The sequence below is a fragment of the Vicia villosa genome, linkage group LG3, assembly GCF_029867415.1.
Source record: "Vicia villosa cultivar HV-30 ecotype Madison, WI linkage group LG3, Vvil1.0, whole genome shotgun sequence".
Lineage (NCBI taxonomy): Eukaryota > Viridiplantae > Streptophyta > Magnoliopsida > Fabales > Fabaceae > Vicia > Vicia villosa.
In genome coordinates this window covers 52,148,986-52,166,329 of record NC_081182.1, presented here as the reverse complement: position 1 = coordinate 52,166,329, position 17,344 = coordinate 52,148,986, and the positions used below count along the sequence as shown (strand labels likewise).

General features: G+C 35.3%; 1 protein-coding gene across 1 annotated transcript; it reads right to left on the bottom strand.

The window, feature by feature from the left end:
• Window positions 1-12,619: 12,619 nt before the first annotated feature.
• Window positions 12,620-16,371, bottom strand: LOC131661408 (metal transporter Nramp6.1-like). Its single transcript, XM_058930946.1, has 13 exons — window positions 16,171-16,371; window positions 15,893-15,977; window positions 15,757-15,797; window positions 15,539-15,617; window positions 15,310-15,414; window positions 15,066-15,175; window positions 14,351-14,532; window positions 14,169-14,238; window positions 13,850-14,023; window positions 13,641-13,745; window positions 13,419-13,550; window positions 13,222-13,317; window positions 12,620-13,125 (listed from the first exon to the last, which is right to left on the bottom strand). The coding sequence occupies exons 1-13, from the start codon at window positions 16,192-16,194 to the stop codon at window positions 12,793-12,795; spliced, it is 1,536 nt and encodes a 511-aa protein (XP_058786929.1). The 5' UTR covers window positions 16,195-16,371; the 3' UTR covers window positions 12,620-12,792.
• Between the last annotated feature and the right edge of the window lie 973 nt (window positions 16,372-17,344).

Sequence of the window (17,344 nt, the reverse complement as noted above, 5' to 3'; positions counted from 1 at the left end):
CTTAACGAGGAAGCATCATCTTCTAGGAGCCGCTTGTTATAGCGGTCCTCATCCCAGGGGCACGTCTCTCCTACTCGCGTAGATCAAGAGGAAGCTCCTGCTGCACATGATGGTGTCCCTCCACTTGCAACTCTTATCAAGGATGGCCCTCTGGCAACTCCTTACTGATATACTATAGAGATCATTATACTGGGCATGTCTGGGCTGGAGAGATATTGTTAGCAGTTGTTATTTATATGTTTTAAACAAATTTCATGGGACTGATATTATTATTTTTTTAATAAGAGCGTCATGGTTTGAAGTCTGTTAATCACAATAGAAAGATTTTGAAGCTTTATCATCCTAAGGATGTTTGGTTCCAAAGTTACATATGATGCTTCGGCTTGTTGGGTTGTGTTCTTCCGACGACAAGACCATTAGCCATGGCATGCAGTGGACTTTTGCTGAGAGAGGATGTTGTGCAACTGTTCTGTGTGTATATTGATAGGATTCAATATGATGACATCAATTGGACATCATATATCATTCACCAGGACATTGTTGCCTCCGGATGACTGGCATGTGGGAGGAATCTGATGTGCATGTATATGCCGAAGCGATGCATGCCTCAGTTTGGATATGTTCAGATCATTCTGAGATCTCCATTAGAATATGCTCCTAACAGCATCGTTCATAGACATCTTGTGTCATACCCCAAAATTTGCCTCCCATATTCCATCTACAATGATTCAAAATTCAAGATCCAGTCCCAAAGATTATTCATTCAAAAGTCCAGATGATCCACAGTCAACTAGTTTGACCTAAAAGTCAACCATAATCAGAGCATAGTCAAAGCCTCCCAATTTTGGTCAACATCAAGTATATGAAGCATAACCATCATTTGATCAAAGATTGATCATGATTCCATTAATGGAAACTCATAGATGAACGAATACAAAAAGGTTCAAATTAGGGTTTCTTAGGAGAAAGTCAACCCAACTTTGACTGGGCATAACTTTCACATGGAACATCAAAAATTCCCCACTCAAAGCCTATTTTGAAGGAAATTGGATTCTCTACAACTTTGTCTCTCACAAGCCAGGGCTAGAAATGATTCATTTGAGAGATACAGTGCAAAAGATTACAGGTCATTTTCAGGCATCCTTCAAAAGCAGTTTTTTGTCAGAGAAGATATGATCAAGATAAAAGCTCCAAATGAAAAATATGTTCCAAAGTGGCTTGTAGAGGACACTTTGAGGTTTCCAAAAAGTCTTAGAACTCCCTCATAGCTTAAAAATTGAGTGAGATATGATTGATCAAAGTTGGGTGATTTTGGAGGACTAAATGTGAAAAGAGAAGTTTCAAATTGAGAAATTGTGCAAATGGGCCTATGGTTTTATGATACAAACTTGATCCACAAGCTATCCAAACAACATGCCACAAATTTCACCCTTTATTTAATTTATATATAATTTTATTTCATTTTTTAAATGATTTAAAATAGTTTAATTAAAGAGAAAATCAAATTTTCTATTAAAGAGGTGCATATGGACTGATTTTAATCAGCATTTATGGCAAAATACAATTCAATTTCGTGCATATTGATTGGAGAAAAAAATCAACACAATATAGGGCCAAAATAGAAGGTTTCTATTTGAAAACAAAATCAATTTTCACAAGAATGGCAAGATTGGATGCAAAGGCTTTGGGCTCTTTTTTTTAACCTAATTATGTCCTTCTATAAGTACTCAACACAAGCCAGTGGAATGGGGGTTGAAAAATCTGCAGAGAGAGCACATTCACGAGCAAGAAATTCTCCAAAAAAACTCATACTCTGTTTTTGAGAATTAGAAGGTTTCAAGGAGATTTAAAGCCTGCTGCAGGTTCATTGGATCATTCTAAAGGTGACTGGATCATTACCCTGCATCAATAACCCCAGAACGATCTCCAATAAGCCAAGGTTCGTTCTTGAAATTCTTTGATTCGGATGCAGTGATTTACGGTACATGAGCATGTTTTGAATGTATATATGTGTTTGTCGTGATGTTCTGAAGCTTTATGATTGATTAATCTGAAGTTTACACGCCCATACCGTAATATGCCATGATTGGGTTTTTAGGGTTTGAATTAGGGTTTCCTGATTTAGAGGGAATAAAGTGCAGTTACAGGCCCAATTGAATTCGCCTGAGCATGGCGAAGCTAACCATGGTCGTAATTTTCATTTTGGTGTATGTCTGGGGGGTCCTCGTGATAAACAGGTGTAGTAAGTCGGAGCTTTTACAGCTTGTATGTGGAAGCGCTATTAAAAGATGGTTACAGGGTTTATGGGAGAAGATGACGAGGTGTCAGAAGGGGATTGGGGTATTTGAATCCTGCGCGCGTTCCCTCCATGATTTCTTTTGTTTCTTTTATAATTTAACTAAAGCAACATTCAAACGCGTGAGTAACTGGGTTGAGTTGGTAAGGCGTGTGCGTGATAATCCCAGGGTCCAGGGTTCGATCCCTGGCCCTCACAATGTTTTTTTTCTAAATTTCCTTATGAGATCTCATGCGCCCCTGCCTATATGCTTCACAATAAACCCTCAGATCTGAGCCTTAGGATTTCATCTCAGCTTAGATCATACGCCCCAGATTTGGTCCCTATACCATTGTTGAAAGTATTTGTGGGTAAATATTTTCTGTAATATATCGTATCCACAGGGATTGGTTAATATCACTGCCGTTCTATAGTTGTTTATTTTGAGTGAAGAAATTTGGTTTGGTTTGTTTTATACTAATAATAATATCAAAAGCAAATAATAAAATAAAAGCAAGTAAAGGACTTTGTGTTAACAATTAAAGAAAGATGTTGAGTCTTTAGGGTTCATCAACCTAATCCTATACAATTATCAATTAATTCTCAATAGAACAATCCTTTGAATCATTATCTTCACTTATCCTCAAATAAGATTCCATGTCTGCAAATCAAATTAGATAACTTTTACCGATATGAGATTCGATCTCTCCAAATCACAATAACGATAATAGTAATTAAGAACGATAATTATGAAAACCCAATTACAATTCCATCTCTGCAAATTGCAATTGAATCAATATAGTAACCTAGGGCAAAAGTTAAATCCTTTCTTTCGATCAAAGATTCAACAATGATGTAAATTAAAAGCAAGGTTTCTTATTGATAATAAATCCAAACAATTGTTCACAGGAATTAATCAATGGTAATGTATATTCATAGGTTAACTACTACCTTAGACTCAACAAGAGGGATTTAGCTCTCCATAGACATGAAGAACATACAAAGATTAATGGAAGAATTCATCTTCATCAAAGGAATGTCTTCGCTTGATAGAGAATTGGTCTTCAATTGATGATTGTGGCTGCACCTTCAGATTGCTCTCCTAATTTCGCTCTTCACCAAAAGTTCCTTTCTCTTGGAAGCTAGGGCTTTTAAATAGAAGTTTTGGGCTTTTAACGCCGAGGCCGCGGCGCGGCAACGGGCTGGCGCGGCGCGCCTCTCAAACAGAAGTATTTTCGCGGCGCGCCTAGGAACTCTCGCGGCGCGCCCTTTGCACTTTCCATCTTTTTCTTCAGCCTTTGAGACTTCCAGCTTTCTTTCCTCCTCATATTCTTCTTAAGTTCTTATTCAGCTCAAAACCTGCAACAATAACACCCACAAGTGATTCGATTTGCTTTACACATGAACTAAACTTATTCAGTTCAATTCTTAATAAAAACCTATGGATTCATCACATTTTTGCATTGGTTTAGAGAAGAAATCACTTATATTAACACATGAATTTACCATTAATTTACTCCTAACAAACTCTCCCCAACTTAGAGTTTTGTTTGTCCCTAAACAAAATTACTCACCTCCAGCAAAGTTTACTGACAATCAAGCAACAAGTTTTTCAAAAAGGGTTTTCTCAAGTGGTTCAATCCAGTAACTAAGTCAAATACTCCTCTTCTACCTGCAAACTCAGAATATACACATGAAACAAACGTTGAAAGCAAATTACCTCCAGAAGTTCAAAACACTACACAATTGTAATTGAATCAGCACTAATCACTCTCATCAAAAAGTATGATGAATAAAAGAGGGGTTAAACACTCATCCAAACAATTAAATCAACAAAGATCCATATCATACGTTCACCAAATTGCTCGCATCAAGTCTTGTGGAATCTGAGAATCAGAAGGTCTTTCTATGGTTGTAATGTGGTTTAGATTCAAAGAAAAGAAGATAATCAAGGGTTGTTCCTAATATAGGGAAGCATCCAATTCATAACTTATTTCTTTTTCTCTAAAACTCTACTTCCTTTACCTGTCCATCTTTTTTCATTCGTAGCTTGTTTTTTCTTTTTCACTTTGTTTTTTTTTCAGCAACCGTTATATTCTAACGTTGTTACTTCTCTCTTTTTTTTTCAAGCTACGACTTCTTTTATCTTTCACCGATTACCATAAGTACTTACTCTTATTTTGAATGTGACTCTCCCCAACTTGGAGATCAACCTGTATTCAGATTATATGAATGCTCCCCTACTTTCTAAAAAGGTCAAAGAGAAAACACATCACCAAATTTTATGGTTGATGGTCCAAAACAAAACTTTTTATTGAGATCAAACTCACCAGCTATTTCCTTGGTGCATATTATGATACTTACCTTGACCTCAGGCCCAAAGAATGGTTAGCAAAGGATCACACTCTCACAGAAGCAAATAATTTTTACGGTGGAGTCGGCTCAAAGAACTCTCAAATTCAAACACTTGCCTAAATCACTTCCACAGATTTCCACAGACGATGCAACAACCGGTTTAGCATGATACAAACAAGTCAAAGCAATTGATGGTCTCCTGCATATAGTAAACAATGGAAAGCTTTCCTCACAATGGTTAAGGCTAAGCCGATCCAACAAACAATGTACCATAAAGAACTTCTGACAGTATTTACTAACACCTTAAGTTTCATTGCACACATTAAGATTTTGAGTTCAAAAATTCATACCTGCTTTGTTACTTATTGAAAAAGAAAGTGAAAGTGAAAAATTTTTTTGAACATTCACTTCCTACCACTTTTCATACATGTTGCTTCCTTGTTGATACTTCGCTTGAGATTCTCGCTTTGTTATGGGACTACTTACTCTAACTGGGCGTACATAACCGACATAAAAGCATAAAATTGAAAAAAATGCAAAAGAGTAAATCCACCCCCAAACTTGAACTAAACATTGACCTCAATGTTTCAGGACAAGCCCGGGAGGGTTGACTCACAGAGGGTATTGCAATATCAATTGCCTCTTCCTAGCTCTCACCAGAAAGGTTCCCTTATTATTTCCTGAAATAAAATAGACAAAAATAAAACATTAGAAGTGTGGGTTACCTCCCACAAAGTGCTTCGTTTAACGTCGCATGGCTCGACGGTCCATTACCCCTTGTTTTATGGAGGGTGTTTCCTTTTCCAACACTCGCTACTTTGTACTTCCATACCCACAAACTCATGAAGATAAAAAACCTGGATAGCTTTTCTCTTCACTTTATCTTCCCCATTCTTATCACTCTCCTTAGCCCTCTTAGGACTTTTGACATCATCATATTTTGGTCTCATTGGAGAAGATATGTTAGAGACTTTTTCTTGGAGTTTTTTGAGCTTTTTGCCTTCTTGTGCACCTTCCGGTGTACCAGTTGAATTTTTCTCATTTACCCCTGACCTATGTTTCTTGACTCCTAACATCTTCAAGGTTACTTCTTCATCAAATGATTTTAGCGTTAGCGTCCCCTTTTCAATGTCAAAATTACAGCGTCCTGTCGACAAAAAGGGTCTCCCAAGAAGGATCGGAGTTTCTTCATCTTCCGGAATGTCCATGATGTGGAAGTCAACAGGAAAAACAAACTTATCAACTTCTACTAGTACATCTTCCGCTATTCCATAAGATTTCTTAGTAGTGTGATCGGCGAACCGTAATTGCGACTTACTTTCACTAATCTTGTCTAATTCAAGCTTTTTGAAAATGGATAAAGGCATTAAACTCACACTAGAGCCAGAGTCGAGAAGTACCTTTTTAAATGATATATTCTTGATAGTGCATGGTATTGCCACCGCCCCAGGGTCTTTTCTCTTAATTGGGATCTTTCTTGCTGCAGCGACTATACTACACTTCTCGATTGCAATTTTTGGTTCTCCTTCCAGTGGTCTTTTTTTCACCGACACCTCTTTCATAAATTTCTTATACACAGGCACGTGTTCCAGTGCTTCAAAGAAAGATAAATTCACTTCTAACTTTTTGAACAAGGACGTAAACTTCCGAATGTCTTTCTCTTTTGAATCCTTCTTTGTCAGTCGTAAAAGGAGGGGTGGTTCAATCACTTGTTCAACATCTTTCTTATTTTTCTCTTCAACTGGTTTCATTGGTAGTGTTACAACCTCTGGCTCTTTTAGGTTCTCTCTTATTTCCAGATCGACCTCCATCGCTATAGGGTCACCTAGCTCCTCATTCTCTTTTTCCGATTCTAAACCCTTTTGGCTCCTTGTTGTAACAGCATTAATTTTCTCTTGGTCTTGCGGGTTTTTCACGGTTGAGTTTGGCAAGGCTCCTTGTGTTTGTAGAGTAAGCTGATGTGTTATTTGCCCCACTTGAGTTTGCAGATTTTTAATTGCAGCTTCCTGGTTCTTCTGATTTATCACTGATGTTTGAATGAACTGATTCACTGTCTCCTCCAACTTGGATTGTCCTCCTTGCTGTTGTTGTGGTGGTTGAGTGTATGGTTGGAATGCTTGTTGTTGATACCCTTGATTCGGTGGCCTTTGTTGGTACCCTTGATTGTTATATCTTGGTGGATAACCTTGTTGGTATGGCTGATTCTGATATTGATTCTGCCTTTGTCCTTGGTTATTGTTCATGTAGTTCACTTCTTCTTCTTGCACTGGTGGACAGAATCCTGTTTGATGATCTCCCTTGCACAATTCGCATTTAGCAACTTGATATGAATTAGATACCCAGTTCAGCTCCTTGATCTGTTGTGGTAATTTAGACATTTGTTGTGTCAAAAGTTCCACTTGTGAAGTTAGCAATTTGTTCTGAGCAAGTAGAGCATCACTGTTGTTCAACTCTAACATTCCGGGTTTCTTATCTCTTACCGTTCGATCATGATTGCCTTGACGATCATTTAGAGCCATTCGCTCTATTATCTGAGTAGCTTCTTCAGGTGTTTTGGACATGAGAGAACCACCAGCTGTGGCGTCCAAAAGTGTCTTGTTTGTAGCTGTGAGACCGTTACGGAACATATGGATTTGGTCAACGTCTGAAAAACCGTGTCCTTTGCACTTTCTCAACATAGCTTTATACCTTTCCCATGCTTCATTCAAAGATTCATTACTACCTTGAGAAAATACTGCTATTGCTGTTTTTGCTTCGAAGAATCGGTTTTGAGAGTAAAACCTTTCCAGAAATTTTTCTTCCAATGTGTTCCAATTTGTCATCACTACCTCGGGTTGATCCAGATACCAATCCTTTGCCTTAGATAGCAAAGAGTGTGGGAACAACCTCTTAAATAATGCTTCCTCATCAGCTTGAGCGACACCCGTAGTACCCGCTAACTCATAGAATCGAGTCAGATGCGTGTACGGGTCTTCATGGTCCAATCCGGCGAAAGGACTTGCACAAATCAATTGTATGATACCGGTCTTCAGTTCTGTCGGTCGCCCGTTGGCGGCAGTTCTCGCGAACTGAGGATTGAGTCTTGGACTATTAGCACATGGACCATTAGCAGCCATGTTGCCAACAGTAGGTTGTATAAAAACTTCCGGTTCTTCCTCCGTGAATAGTTCGTGAAAGAAGAATCCTTCTTGCGACTCGTCAATGGTTTCAAGTTGTTGTTGTTGTGACGATGTCGCGGTTGCGTTGTCTCTTGCTTTTGCTATGTTCGCTCTTTTTCGTGCTTTGCTATTTAACCTCCTAGCGGTCCTTTCGATCTCGGGATCAAAAAGAAGTTGATCGCTAGAAACTTTGCTGCGCATACACAATCTTCTGCAAAACTAGCAAACATGTGAAACAACCAAATAGAGAAAAATAAAAATTAACTCAAAATAAGAACTATTGCAATGCATGCAATATTGACACCAATCCCCGGCAACGGCGCCAATTTGTTGAAAGTATTTGTGGGTAAATATTTTCTGTAATATATCGTATCCACAGGGATTGGTTAATATCACTGCCGTTCTATAGTTGTTTATTTTGAGTGAAGAAATTTGGTTTGGTTTGTTTTATACTAATAATAATATCAAAAGCAAATAATAAAATAAAAGCAAGTAAAGGACTTTGTGTTAACAATTAAAGAAAGATGTTGAGTCTTTAGGGTTCATCAACCTAATCCTATACAATTATCAATTAATTCTCAATAGAACAATCCTTTGAATCATTATCTTCACTTATCCTCAAATAAGATTCCATGTCTGCAAATCAAATTAGATAACTTTTACCGATATGAGATTCGATCTCTCCAAATCACAATAACGATAATAGTAATTAAGAACGATAATTATGAAAACCCAATTACAATTCCATCTCTGCAAATTGCAATTGAATCAATATAGTAACCTAGGGCAAAAGTTAAATCCTTTCTTTCGATCAAAGATTCAACAATGATGTAAATTAAAAGCAAGGTTTCTTATTGATAATAAATCCAAACAATTGTTCACAGGAATTAATCAATGGTAATGTATATTCATAGGTTAACTACTACCTTAGACTCAACAAGAGGGATTTAGCTCTCCATAGACATGAAGAACATACAAAGATTAATGGAAGAATTCATCTTCATCAAAGGAATGTCTTCGCTTGATAGAGAATTGGTCTTCAATTGATGATTGTGGCTGCACCTTCAGATTGCTCTCCTAATTTCGCTCTTCACCAAAAGTTCCTTTCTCTTGGAAGCTAGGGCTTTTAAATAGAAGTTTTGGGCTTTTAACGCCGAGGCCGCGGCGCGGCAACGGGCTGGCGCGGCGCGCCTCTCAAACAGAAGTATTTTCGCGGCGCGCCTAGGAACTCTCGCGGCGCGCCCTTTGCACTTTCCATCTTTTTCTTCAGCCTTTGAGACTTCCAGCTTTCTTTCCTCCTCATATTCTTCTTAAGTTCTTATTCAGCTCAAAACCTGCAACAATAACACCCACAAGTGATTCGATTTGCTTTACACATGAACTAAACTTATTCAGTTCAATTCTTAATAAAAACCTATGGATTCATCACATTTTTGCATTGGTTTAGAGAAGAAATCACTTATATTAACACATGAATTTACCATTAATTTACTCCTAACAACCATATACTCCAATTGCAACCACACTGAATCAAAACACTAATTAACTTATTTATTTTAATTAATGTAAATATCTTAGTTAATTATATTTAATATTTATTTATATAATAATTTATTTTTATAAATAAGTTAATATATATTATAAATGTTAAATTCCTTACTTATTGATTCGTTCCGATTAAATTCATTAGTCGTGATGGGCAATAATTAATTTTCTTAAAATATTTATTTAATTAAAATAACTAATTTCTATTTGATTAAATGGTTTCGACTATCTCATTAGTCGCGATGATTAATCTTTCTTTTTTCAACTTCAAATTCGCTATTCTTTTTAATCGAATCAATCGATTACGAGGGGTGACGATACAAACTAATTATTAAAAATTTAAATATATCCTAATTCGTTATCAGTAATAATCAAATCAATTGATTAAAATTGGTAACGATACAACTTCAAATCTGTTAACTATGGCGATTGAATCTATTGATCGTTGCGGTTAATAGTGCTAAATCAAATCAGGGTTGTACGCCCAAAACTCTTAAAAAACACTAAACCACGATACTACGGTGTTTCAACACTGCGATGTTCACAACTACGATAAGGTAACTCGAAATACCTTCGAACATTCGCATTTCAAAAACAATTTCAAAACAAATTCAAACCACATTCAATTCAATTCTAAGGCGTACAATCCTGTGCCCCGAACTACGTTGACTCTGATTCTCCATAAGGAGATACGTAGGCACTTGGCAATAAGGCGAGTCCCCTTCCCTCTAAATCTCATTTTTTCCCGTTTCATTTTTCTTAATTATTTAACCCTCGGAACATAAACCTTACCTTAATACTCTTAGCCATACAACTGTTGACCTTAGATTCAAAGCCATAGGAAAGGGTTAAGAGGGTGCCTAACACCTTCCCTCGACCTGAATATAGTATCTTACCCTGATCTCTATACTGCGTAGGGTTTCCTATTCGCCCTTCAGAATAGGTGGCGACTCTCTAAGCTATAAATTTTTAGGCAGGTTGCTACATCTTGATGACATACTAGCAAATTATAAGAGTCATCTGGTACCAGAGGAGTATGAAAGTATGCTAGCAATAAGTCAGAAGTCTTATATGAATGGTTACATGACTTGGTTCTATATTGTGTCACACCTTGTCATGACACCTAGGCTCTCTCATGAGAAGATCCTTGAGAATATGCAGGTCAGAGATGACCATGTCGTTGATGTGTTGCTGATCTATCAGAATATTATGTGGATTGCGTATGAGGGCATAAAGTCTAGTATGGTTCTTTGATTGATCAACTTGAAAAAAGAAACAAGTTTATTGTTGTGAGAGATCCAACAACAAGCGGATTTCATGATAAAAGTGGTTGAAAATAGTAAGATGGAGATATTCACTAGATTATCTTCTTAGAGATAAGTGGCTACAATCATAAAGGACTTTCACAATAAACTCATACATGTTTTAGGGTTACAAGTGACGCTTAGAGATTTGTCTCCTTACCCTAACATATATGATTTTGATGTTGCAGAGATACACCTTTAGATCGGTTTCTGACCTTTCCTGACACGTCACAGCATATCATGCATACATATATGACAAAGTTATATTAATGGATCATTTCCTGACATGCTCTCTATTATTGAACTCATTACCATTTTAAACATCTTGTTTGCTACTCAATGGAACATGTGACAGTCATACATTATTTTTATCTTGATCATGCTTATTTACAAAAGATAATTCTTGCAAAATTAAGCTAAGTTACTTTCCACTTCCTGTGAATTCGACATCCTTACTGTTTTATCACTTGTTACTTAAAACATACATGTATACTTGCATGTGACACCACAAATTTTCAAATAAATATGGCTAACGATGCATGAATGGCATTGACTTCCTTGACCTCGCTGTGTGGCTGACGTGATGGTATTGTCTAATGAATTGACTCGTTTAGCCTCAAACTCCTTGCTCTGTTGGAGCTCGTTGTGCACCTTATATCTCACAATTCCTTGTCCTATTGGAGCTTGTTATGAACTTTAGATCACACAATATGAGCAAGTTTTTGAAAGATCTTATACATGATTAATTTTATAAACATATCCTAATGTTGTTTTTGAGAGTCATTTTCAAAAACAAAAACACAGGGATAAATCGGTCCATATGGCAAAGTGGTTGTTGTTTTTATAATTATGTGACACATCAATCCAACTATTTCGGAAAGCTTTGTTGATTAGTAAATATGAAAACAAAACTATAATATATAATTAGCTTGGGTGATGATTATTGGCATGGCTTAAGCCATAAAATTGTCCTTGAATTATTAATGTGTAAAAAGAAAAATATACTCACATATATATAAATATAATTACAACACCGGCATGTAAAGTGCATGTTTATAGTTCTCCTATTAATACCATCTTGCTTACACAAAAAAAAAAAAATTACAACACCGGCATGTAAAGTGCATGTTTATAGTAGTCATGTCTTCTATGGTGCAGTTTGGCATATATGTTCTTTAACTGCAAGCAACAATAGAACAATATAATTATAACATTAAGCAGAAAAATAGAACAAATATATAAGTCACTTCTAATACTACAAGTATAATATTTTCTGCAATAACTATACAAACATAACACTCATCCACTTTGTCAGGGATCTGCCTTTGCCGAATAATTTTTCAAATTGATCAAAATGCGTCAAAATGTCTATCTGAAATGGTGTGATCATGCCATGTCTGACGACAAATCTCATACAAAACTCTTGAGAATACCAAACATTCATAGAATAAGCGAGTCGTCGTTTCTTCCCCTCCACGCTCACTCACACAACCAACGTGATTATTTTCCAGGACATCTCTTTGATATAAGTTGTCTTTTCTGGCCAACTTATTATGCTTAAGCTTCCACACTAATACACATACTTTTGAAGGGATTGCTTTGTGCCATGCTCTTAATAGCCTCGGGTTAGACCAGATCAAGGTATTAGACATAAGAACCATCTTATGTGGCTAATTAGAATCACAGTACAAACTCACAAAATTTCTTCACAATGTACATTTCATGGAAGAACTAAGCATTTTAACATCAAGTTATTGTTCTTGCGGAAAGTACAGCGGAAAGTACAAGAAGGTAACAGTAGAGCTTTAGTTCTGCTTTCTGTCATGTTTTTCTATTCTTTTGAATTCTGCATGATAAAACCTTCACTAAATTGAGTCCAAAATTTTTGTGTTAACTTCTAGTTTATAATTATGAGACCTTTTTGTCTAATATAAGTATTAGGTAGATGAGGAAGAATAAAGAAACTAAGATGCAGAATCTAGTTTCAACTAATAGAGGAGCTATTACTCAAATAACACTAATAACTGTAAGATCATTTCAACTTATCTTTTTCAATATCAATTTGAGAACTAGTAATCATCAAACAGTCACTGTTCACTACACTTTTCTAGTTTTCATACAATATCTCTTCTTGGTGTGAAATGCATTTAGTTCTTTATTGCGGAAGTGGGATATCAGCTAAGTCTTCTCTATAGGGAACATGGCTCAATTCTAACTGATCATGATCCAAAACTCCCTTTTCTATTTGGTTTTGCATTGCTGTATCATTCTTCGTCTCCATAACTATCTGAACGGTGTCTTTTCTGAAGGTAAGGTAGATAACCGAGACAATATAAATTGCCATTAGAGGAAACACTATAATACCAATGAACACATTTGCCACCTTTGGTAGATTACTATGAATTAGCCACTTCACAAAGGCAGTACTGAGGTAGTAAATATTGATACCAATGATCCCAGCGCCTAATATCCATGAGATAGTTATGATCTGCGTATAGATTGTATCATAATTTGTCAATCTTTAACTATGAATTTCTCAAATATTTTCTTAGAATACATAAAGAGGATGGAAAGGACAACTTACAATCATTGAATTCTTGTGAAGTCCCATCTTGGTACTGCTACTGCTAAATTTAAGGAGCGGAATTAAAGCAAATGGAAGTTCAAAAGAAAGTATCATCTGCAAAACAATTTTTAATCAGTGGCTTGTACTTAAATTGAATGCAGCTTCTGTAAATGTATTAATGAAGCAAAGAATGACAAAATCTAGAGTTTACAAACCGATGCGATGATGATAAGCCGACTAGAGCCAGAAGAACCGCCAACGATGGCAACAACAAGACTAGGGCCTATGGCAATGCACCTAGTCATCAAATTCCTTTTCCACCTTTTCATCCTTATGTTCAAAAAACCCTACAAAACCAACCAAACAACAATCTAAATTCAATAGATCCTTCATGAAAACACCTTTTATTAAATACTTTTAAGATACTTCTAAATTACCTGCATAATGTACTGCCCAGCGTAGGTTCCTGTAATGGTAGAACTTTGTCCTGAGGCAAGCAGTGCTATGGCATAAATGGTTGAGCTCGATCGTCCCAACACATTCTAGGTAAGTTTAATGGACGTCAAAATTAGTTAGGATTAGACGTAAATATCATGTTTTGACTATAGCAACTTATTATACACTATTAGTGAATTAAATTAGAAACCTTGAGAAGAAAAGAAGCGGAATTAAGGGTAAGATCATTGCAGTGTTCAACATTGTCGCTAGAAAGGTCATTGGCGGAGCAAACTGTGCCCGACACAGAAATCATTGCAACATTGATTAAAAACGCAACGAACAGGGCGAATCCACTCTCATAGAGAAAATATCTACATGCATCCTGCACAATCAAGTAGATAGGTTTCAATGAGTAATGTAAATTAGCCACAAGATTTACCAATGCCTACATACACAAAATTGAATATAGTTTAAGGTGTCCCATTTTTTAGCCATGGTTAGATTTCTTAATTTTTTTAGTGGCTTACATTGATGCCTTTCCCAGAACTAGGTACTTTTCTAGATAGCACCAGAGCAGAATGGAGGAAAAGATTGTGCCTGCATTTTTGTTCAAAGCAGAATTTTAGATCCATAAACATTTACGCAATTAGTGTATAATATAAGCTATTGGTAAATTAATGGACAAGTTATAAGGGACGAGAAAGAATACGGCATAATAAGGGCACCCAAAAGAGCAATAGCGTCGCCTACGGCTCCTTCACCGGAGAGTTTAGGCACAAACATTCCCTTAAGTACACCAGAAGCTGGAGGATTTACATAGCTCATTTCAGCAAAGAAACATGCCGCCATTACAAATACGAGGAGTGTTATCAGTAGTTCCAACTTCCTCACCTGTTCAAAAAAAGGTACATATATAATCTTTAAGAGGGAAGAGAATATTTTTTAAATTGAATTTGCACTCTCTTGAGTCACATTTTTTTCTCATCATTTAAAACTACACAAATTTTAGGGGACAATGAAGGAACATCATCCCATCCATTTTCAATGATAAACAGACTAACTACATCATAAAATTATTGGAATTCAAAATGTATTCCGGTAGGAAGCCATGACATGACAAGACAGGGTTTGAAATAAAAATTTGCAACTGTGATCTAGACCGCGACATAATAGCTTTTTATGGTTTTGAAACTTCAACACGGCTGGGATTGAGGTTGCATTTTACTGCAGTTCTAATGAGAGGTAAGTAAAGTTTGGCCGAGAGTCAAATCTAATTTGAGGACAAATTCAAATTCTTCAGTTTAAAAAACTTGCAAACCATTTCCATGACAGAAGATTAACATATCATCATTTGATCTTGATATCTTATTCGTATATATTTTATAATAGTTCATATTAATAATTGCTGCAAAAAGCTAAATTACCCCAAACCTCTGCAGACTCAAAAGCAAGAGAGTGCTGCAGCCAGTCAACAGAACTCCAGCCCACAATGGGATGCTGAATAGTATATTAAGTGCAAAAGCTGTCCCAATCACTGCCATAATCAAGTTTAGATAAAATTAATAACAATATTACAAAGTCTATCATTTTGTTTATTGTTAAATTGAATGATTTTGATTGAAAATGACCCAAAAAAGACGGTCGAATAACAGAAAAACAAATTGGTACCTTCAGGTATGTCAGCTGCTATGACAGCAACTTCTGCTAATAACCATAAGCAATACTTCACAAATAATGGATACTCAATTTTACATACTTCTGAAAGGTGCTTGCCTGTCAAATTCAAATAACAATGATTAAAAAAACCGTACCTACATAGCTGATGTATTGCAGGACTAATAAATTGATGATTGACTAAGGTTTTATAAATCCAACTTTAGGTTTTGTAAGTACTCACCCGTGGTTACGCCGAGGTTTGCAGCCAATGACTGAATTATAAGGGCAAATATGAGTCCAATAAGGACCAACCACAGCAGCTGAATACATCATCAACAAAATATCAAATTCAAATGTTAGAGGTAAATTTGATAGGAGAAGGAATTCGTTAGCGGCATGATCGAACAAATCCTAAACCTTCTTTTTAATACTCTTTCAGACTAGTTGAGATTGTTTTACCTCATATCCGTGGTTAGCTCCGGCTTGCAAATCAGTTTCCACTAAATTTTAAAAATAACAAACAAAAACCAATAAGCACAAACATAAGAGAATCAATTAGAGAGAAAGAGATTTCAAAAAAAAATAATATACTTACTGTTTCCAGGATCAAGGTAAGCCAAGGAAACAAGAAAACCAGGACCAATATATGGCAAGAACTTCTTCCATCCAGATTTCTGTGTCTGTGAATGCATCACACAAGCAAAGAATTAATCAATCAATGTAATGTACTAATGCTAAATCATAATACAATTTGAAAATTGAAAACAACAAAGCTAGTAACTATTTACTACAATTATATACAACTGAACCAAAAAATGTATATACAAAAATTAAGAACTTGAACGAAAAAAATTCAAAAAAAAAAAAAAGTACCTCATGATTTGAGGAAGCTTCCATAACTTGATGTTGTTGCTGTATCAAGTTTGTCAATAGTGTTTCTCTGATCTGTTTGTCACATTCGATGTTTGTGACTTTTGTTTTTGTTCAAGAGTGAAGAGAGACTCAATTGGATTCAGTAATGAATAAACAAAGAAATGAAAGAAAAGTGTTTGTATTTTTTTATTAACGTAAGCACAACTTGTTAGTTGTTATGCATTGCGTTAGGTTTGGTCAGAGAGGAGTAGGATTGAATTTACATTTAATAATCATTAATTTTTGGCATAGATGATGCAAATTTTACACCGTTAACCAATCACAATCATGTACTCTGTTACATCATCATTTTAGTGATATGACAGACTATTTGTCAACCAATCACAGCGGTATTCTATTATATTACCTTTTTAATGATACGACAGAAGGTTTGCTTTTTATTGGATAACCGTACATATCCACAGTAAATTTACTTTTTTACATGAATTCAATTCAAACACTTTTAGATAATGTTTAATAATATTAATTATAAGAATAAATTAAGTTTTATTTACTAAAATATTCATATTACTAAAATTGAAATATAATAAATAAGTTAAAATATTAAACTAAAATTCTAGAACATTGAAAAAAATAAAAGGTGAATCACTAATACCTTTAAATTTAGTTGATTATTGATACTCTCAACTCAATCCATCGTACACTTTAATTCTACTTTATGATTTTCTTGTATTTTTATTAAATTGTGTTAGGTTAGATTTTTTTTATTATCTTACCATTTGAAATTTATATTCAATTAAAGTGATATATCTTATATAATAAATATTATAAGATTTCATTTAATTATTTTCTTAAAAAATAATAAATAAAGAGAAAAAAATTCATACACTCACCGTGTAAAATTATTTTACACTGTCAACCAATCACAATCTTATAAATCACACTTTAAATTAAAAATTCTTTTAATAACAAGGCACTTTTGTAATTTTCTATTGAGTAACAGTGTAAAATGATTTTACACTTTCAGTGCATATAAATTAAACTGATAAGTAAATTGTTTACTTAGGCTAAATAACCCAAAATTTATAATATCAAAGTTTTTATTTAATGATGTTTGAAATCCGTTAGGACCGACTATTTTAGGGCGGGTAGCCTCTTTTTCATAGCTCTAAAT

Bases quoted from the DNA above. Each gene is read 5' to 3' on its own strand.
- LOC131661408 (XM_058930946.1), bottom strand. From the start codon at position 16,194: ATGGAAGCTTCCTCAAATCATGAG. The intron at 13,746-13,849 runs GTTTCTAATTTA...AAACTTACCTAG, and splicing joins CCGCTTCTTTTCTTCTCAAG to AATGTGTTGGGACGATCGAG. The intron at 13,551-13,640 runs GTAATTTAGAAG...TTGGTTTTGTAG, and splicing joins CTGGGCAGTACATTATGCAG to GGTTTTTTGAACATAAGGAT.